The following is a 7,001-nucleotide window of genomic DNA, read 5'->3' on the forward strand; positions in this document are numbered from 1 at the left end:
GATAGACAGAGTGCCATCCCTGCTCCACTGGAACAGCCAAGGCCATCCATTGCCGTCATGGACTGATAAAGGAGAACGCTTTGAGCACTTGTTTATACAGCTGGCTTTTTGTTTATACTCACGAGCTCAAGTTAATGCATTTTAGAAATGTTCCCTTGCAGGGGGGGAAATGTGGATTTTGGTTCAGTTTCAAACTGACTGCACAAAAACCCATTCCTTCAGATTCGAGGAAGTCAGTTATCAATGTAACAAGAATTAGATATTGGAAGAAACAAATTTTATTTGTGTTTAATTTATTGTTTAGTCTATTGTATTGTAATGTGTCTCTCCCCCCCCCCCTTTTTTCCTTTTTGTTATAAATGTGGAAAATCAATAAAAAAAATTGGAAAAAGAAAGAACGAAAGCTTTCCCGCAACATGAGATTCACCCGCTTCCTTTTCATTGTGGGTTTGCTTCATGTGACGCCTTTCTTCTGCCATAGCCAGATGGATCCCATGGCTCTTGGCCGAACTGATCCCAAATGCTGGGAATCCTCCTCGGCCGTCTTGCTGGAGATGAGGCAGCCGCCTGTTTCTGACTCTGTCAGTGGCTTTTGGGACTTTATGATCTTCCTGAAGTCGTCTGAGGACTTGAAGCACGGGGCTTTGTTTTGGCACCTGGCCCAGCTCTTCTGGGATATCTACATGGACTGCGTGCTCTCCAGAACCCACGGCTTAGGGAAAAGGCAGTTGGCTGAATCCCAGAGACCAACTGCAGCTCTCCCGTCTTGGCTCATCTTGAGTAAGCAAGGTTAGTATTCTGCACCCAGGGGGCAGGAAGGTAGCAGCAACGTCCAGAACTTTTATCAACCCTAGTCAGACAGGTGTGTGAAGGAGGCATTTCACGGGCTTCCTCCCACACGAACCAAATCAGGGTCCTCAATCTTTTTGTACCTGGGGGCACATTTGGAAATCCGTGGTTTTCCACGGATCTGAGGGTAATGAAACAATCGTTGAGACGGCTAGAGCACCGGTGGCAGATAACTCATTCTGAAGCTGACCGGACACGGGTTAGAGCTCAATGTCGAGCCTACCAAGTGGCAGTAGCAACGGCGAAGAAGACTTTCTTCACCGCCTCTATTGCATCTGCAGAAAACAGCAGCAGGGGACTTTTTCAGGTGGTTCGCAATTTAGCGGAACCACCTGCTACATCGGGGCCCAGTATGGGCCATATGATCTCCTGCAATGATTTTGCAAAGCTTTTTGCAGATAAAGTCGCTCAGATTCGGGAAGAGGTAGACTCCATCGTGGGAGCAGGGCTGGGGTGGGAGAGTGCTAGAGTCCTGTCTAGTCAAGTTACGTGGGATCAATTCCAATCTGTTACCCCTGAGGATGTGGACAGGCTGCTTGGACGAGTGAAACCAACCACCTGTCTCCTTGATCCTTGCCCATCCTGGCTTATAAAAGCTTCACGGGGTGGTGAATGCTTCTCTCTGTGAGGGAGCCTTCCCAGACCCACTGAAGGAGGCAGTTATCAAACCGCTTCTTAAAAAACCATCTTTAGATGCGGCCACGATGGCCAACTATCGCCCAGTCTCAAATCTTCCATTCTTGGGCAAGGTGATTGAGCGAGTGGTTGCTGAACAACTCCAGGCACACCTGGAAGAAGTGGACCATTTGGATCCCTTCCAGTTGGGATTCAGGCCTCATCATGAGACTGAAACTGCCTTGGTCGCACTGGTCAATAATCTCCGGCGGGCTAGGGACAAAGGTGAGAGCTGTTTCCTTGTTCTGCTGGATCTCCCAATGGCTTTTGACACCATCGACCATCACATTTTTCTGGACCATCTAGAGGGGCTGGGAGCTGGGGGCACTGTTATACAGTGGTTCCGCTCCTTCCTCCTGGGCCGTGTTCAGAAAGTGGTGGGGGGATGAGAGTTCAGACCCCTGGGCTCTCACTTGTGGGGTGCCTCAGGGTTCTGTCCTCTCCCCCATGCTTTTCAACATCTACATGAAGCCGCTGGGAGAGATCATCAGGGGGTTTGGGCTGGGTGTTCATCAGTAGGGTTTGCAGCGTTCAGGAGCCAATTTGCTCCAGAGCCAAGCCATTTGGGAACCAAGGTACCACCATTGTAGCATTAAGACAGAAGAAACACTGGGGATGCATAGAACTACCGCCACCCCACAAAATACCCAGGTAAAGCACCTACAAACACTTTAAAACAAATAAAACCCAGGCATAAAAAAGCCCCCAAAAACTAACAAACAGGTAACCCCTCCCCAAACTAGCAACTCCCCCCAAAACCCTCAATTTAAAATAATAAAATTGGGAGGGGCAAGGAGGCTTGGGAGGTGCCCTCGGGGGATGTTAGAGGTTGCCATGGTGCCCACGAGTGTTTTGTAGGGGACTCAAGGCCTAGATCCCATGCAACTAGTGGCAATGTCAGAAGAGGTCCCGGCCAAAGTGAAATCCAAGTGAACCAGAAATATGGCTTAAATTTGTCGTTAAATCTATTACTATCGATGGAGCACAGTTGTCACTGTAATTAAATTGTGCCCTTTGCATGGTGGCACAATTCTAGAAATCCAGGGATTACTGTATTTTTCGCTCTATAGATTGCACTCCCCCCCCCCTCCAAAAATGAAGGGGAAATGTGTGTGTGTCCTATGGAGTGAATGCAGGCTTCAGGAAGCTATCCGCAAGCCTTCGGAGCGCGGCGGGAGTTCCCACCGGGCTCCGAAGGCTTGCGGATAGCAGCCTGCAGCCCGAAGCCCGGGGAGCGCAGCGCCAACTCCTGCTGCGCACCCCGGGCTTCAGGCAGTTATCCGCAAGCCTTCGGAGCCCGCGGGAGTTCCCGGCGGGCTCCGAAGGCTTGCGGATAGCAGCAAGCTCTGGGAGCGAAGGCGAGGTTGTGCGCAAGGCAACCTCGCCACTGCTCCCGGACCCGTTCTGGGGGCTGGGGTCGGGGGAAGCTCGGGCTTCCCCCGCCCCAGCCCCGCAACTAAAAATGAAGCCAAGACAGCGAGCAGGATCCATCCCACTCGCTGTCTTGGCTTCTTTGCTCTTTGGGGCTGGGGGGGTTGTTTCCCCTTTATCCCCCCCCCCTAAAATCTAGGTGCGCCCTATGGTCCGGTGTGCCCTATAAAGCGAAAAATACGGTAGTTCTGTCATGGTTATACATGCTGAAAACTATGCAACCAAAGCAGGCATTAAAGGGATCTCAGTGGGGATGGATAAATCACTTGGCTGCTCATAAGATTCACAAGGTGGGCATTAACATGGCTGAAACTCTCTTCTGAGCAAGTTCCTTCAAAGGGAATGGGAACTGCCTTTGCTACCCTTTCAGTTGCTTGAACAGAGAATGTGTAGACAAAGATATGTTGCTCATATTTTACCAGACTGATAAGTATTTCTCCCCCCAAAAAATATCTGCTAGATTTCAGTTCATCAAGGATGTGTGATTAGATTGATTAGATATCAGTTTGCAGGTTCAGATTCTGAAACCCTAGCTGGCATAAACCACCGTTCACACTGGCACCAACAATAAATTTAACTGCAATAAGAAGGAAGTACAAGAACACATATACACAAAACTGACTCCTGACGTATTAATTATGGTTAGGAGAGAGCCAGAATCACAACAACACTATACCTCAGTCTCAGATCTCTGTCAGTAAAATGTGAATAATGACAGGTGTTTGAGCAAATGGGAACTGTAAAATAATGATGTTATTCAGCCTGAGTGTTAAATCATAGACTTGGTGAACTAAAATATAATCATTATTTTATTTTGTTTCACTATGTCGTCAGTCCATGTTAATTTAACAGAAACATCCACTTCCATGATTAACTGATGAAAAAGAAAAAATCGATGGACCACACAACACAGAGAAACATATTATCTAGCGTCTTATAAAAATGAAGCAAACTGCTGATTCTTAAGCATGGTAACCATTATAGCAGGAGCATCTTTATTTCAATGGCTAGAACTGTGCAAAATGTTCATTTGGATAGGTTAAGGTTGCCATATTTCAAAAAGTAAGAAACCATGACACAATGAAAGTGTTAGGAAGACCCCAAAATTATTGAGCGCTCCCCCCCCCCCCCATCTCATGCTTAGATTTGATATTTTGTCCTGATTCATCTGAATGTTGTGTGTGTCAAGTTCATCCTATGCCCAAGGAAGTGTACAGGTGAGGGATATTCATTTACCATGCAAATCACTTTAACATAGATTAAATACCTGTTAACACTTGTTAATTAACCTAACTTGCAGCCACAGGCATGAAATACTTAATTTAAATTAAGTGCTGCACTTATCCCTGTTAAATTGCCGACGATTAATGTTAATCACTCGTTTATATATCTCGGTCACTAAATGGGAAGCCCTTGCACACTGTGTAAGTTTGCACGGGAAGAGCAGCAGTTTCATTCATTCTGGTTTATTTTACCACATGCAACATTTGATCTCATGATCAGTGAAATATGCTCAGAGTCGAGAGTGGATTTCATGCTCTTTATTCAGCTCATAGTGGTGAGGAGGAATGGAAGTTTCCCCAAAGTATCTGCTTTATATACATTATTTACACAATGGGCTGCACGTGATTGGCTAATTCCGGAATTCTCCTGTAGGCCAATCAGGTTGTGGATTCACTTCCATCTGGAGCTGGATTGGGTGGCTCCTGCAGACCAATCATACTGCTGCATTGTTCTAGGACCAATCAGACTGCTGCATTTTGGATCCTATTGTTCTAGGACCAATCAGACTGCTGCATTTTGGATCCTATTCAACTCAGTACATAACAATCAGGATGATTTGAAGTATGTCCGTTGGGAGGGTTTAAACATCACACTCCTCTGATTGTCCCATAAGTGCAAGCATTTTGACTTGCCAGACACAATGTTCCCCAGTCCACCCCCTGCACTCTGTTCCAAGGTTTCGCCCAACCTTCCCTACCCCCAAACCAATTTTGGGGGGGACTGGGGGAAGCATCACAGCACAAGTAGAAGTCTTTGTGCATGGTTTCCGCTGGCAGAACTCATTCGGCGATTCCCACGGGCTTCTTATAAATTAGCTATCATATCAAATAAAGTATATTTCTAAACTATGGGATGAAATTAAACATGAAACGACATGATAATGTCAGGAAAAGTACCATTTTCCAGGTGCATCAGAAATACATGTTTATGTTGCTTTCCCTCCCAACATCTAGGCATCTTTTCACAAATTCAGATGACTCCTCTATGGAAAAAGAAAGAACTGAAAGAAAACTTAATAAGAATCCATGTGCACAAGAGCAGGTCTGCTTCGCACGGAAGAATTACTGGACTTTTAACAATCAAGGCGAAACTCTTCTAGAGTTGTACAGTTGAGTTCTTCATCCGTCCCTCTTTTCTCCCTTTAAACAAATACTGTTACCATTTCGGTTTTTGCCTTTAATTGCATTTGAAGTTGTTTCTCGTGGAAAAAGACTGCCTGCACACTATCAGTACAATCTAGCAAAAACTCATTGTAAATTTACATCCCATTAAAACGATTAGGAGTTCTTTGCAACTAACTCCCATTTCATTCCTTTCAATGGTACTTGGTTGAAGCTAACTTTTCCCGAACGATGTTTTCTTTGTTAAACTGGAGGTTGGTGCTTGTTTTTATTTTGATTTACCGTATTTTTCGCTCTATAGGACGCACTTTTCCCCCTTCAAAAATTATGGGGAAATGTGTGTGCGTCCTATGGAGCGAATGCAGGCTCCTTGGCTTCAGCGATAGCAATGCGAAGCCTCCGAAGCGCAGAGGGAGAGCTTCCCCCGCGCTCCAGAGGCTTCACGTTGCTTTCGCTGAAGCTGCCTGAAGCCCCCGGAGTGCAGTGGGAACTCCCGCTGCGCTCCGGGGGCTTCAGGCAGCTATCTGAAAGCCTTCGGAGTGCAGCAGGACTTGCGGATAGCCGTCTGAAGCCTGGAGAGTGAGAGGGGTCGGTGCACACCAATCCCTCTTGGTCTCCAGGCTTCGCTTCGCTGGAGAGGTGCTGCACAGTTTTCCCTCTCTGCGCAGCGCCCCCTCAGCGAAGTGGGAGGAGAAATGGAAGGGGCTCCCCTTCTCCTGCCGCTTCGCTGAAGGGGCACTGAGCAGAGAGGGGGAGAATTTTTTTTCCTGTTCTCCCCCTCCGATGGTCCGGTGCGTCCTATGGTCAGGTGCGTCCTATAGAGAGAAAAATACAGTAATTATGAAGCCCGGGAATTCTGTTTCTTTAATAAGTTTGTAAGTAGCTAGCTTCCCAGTACAGAAAAGAAGAGAATACAATGCTTTTCATTTTCAGGTGCTGGCTGCTACTCAAGTACCCATTGGGTGCTTCTCCCACATGCATGCTGACAAATGCGTAAACTGCCCAGAAGTAAAAATAAAAATCACTTGTATCTCAGCATGCGCGAGACAGAGGTCTCTTGAAGGGAGAAGAGCCCCAGTCAGACAAATCATGCACACCTTACAGCCAAAGTCAGGTTCTGCAACAGTAAACTGTAACCCTTCCTGGATGCGTGCATGTATGTGCATAATTAAAAAAACCCAAACTACTGTGTTCCTTGTGTCACACTTTGTGGTTTCACACTGAATGTATTGATTCAAGCAAAACCCAAGGGAGAGCCACACCCACAGTAATGTAATCTTGAAAGGCCTAAAGACCACAATTATTTGCCACAAGCCATTTGGTAATCTTTAAGGAGTCGGCATTTCTGTTAAGCATTGTTGGCAGAGACATCCCGAAGGCCTTTAGGGAGGTATTTTTATATGCAAGGGCCGCAGTTCAGACTTTGGTGGCAAAGGGGTGGAAGGAATAAGAAGCCCCGACAATCACGGACTGGCATTACAAGCTATGAGAATTTGCTGAAATGGCGCAGTTGACAAATACCCTGAGAGGCAATTCAAAACAAAAATTTATGGAAAAGTGGGACAGATATAAAACATATGTTCAAAAATACAGTAAAGGTTCGCTATCTATGCTAGCGTTTGATTGACGTTGGAATGAGAC

General features: G+C 46.4%; 1 protein-coding gene across 1 annotated transcript; it reads left to right on the forward strand.

Moving 5' to 3' along the window:
* Positions 1–398: 398 nt before the first annotated feature.
* Positions 399–5,760, forward strand: FAM237A (family with sequence similarity 237 member A). The gene is made up of 2 exons (XM_028707956.2): positions 399–789; positions 5,193–5,760. The coding sequence occupies exons 1-2, from the start codon at positions 417–419 to the stop codon at positions 5,336–5,338; spliced, it is 519 nt and encodes a 172-aa protein (XP_028563789.2). The 5' UTR covers positions 399–416; the 3' UTR covers positions 5,339–5,760.
* The last annotated feature ends 1,241 nt before the right edge of the window (positions 5,761–7,001 follow it).

Source organism: Podarcis muralis, chromosome 1, assembly GCF_964188315.1.
Source record: "Podarcis muralis chromosome 1, rPodMur119.hap1.1, whole genome shotgun sequence".
Lineage (NCBI taxonomy): Eukaryota > Metazoa > Chordata > Lepidosauria > Squamata > Lacertidae > Podarcis > Podarcis muralis.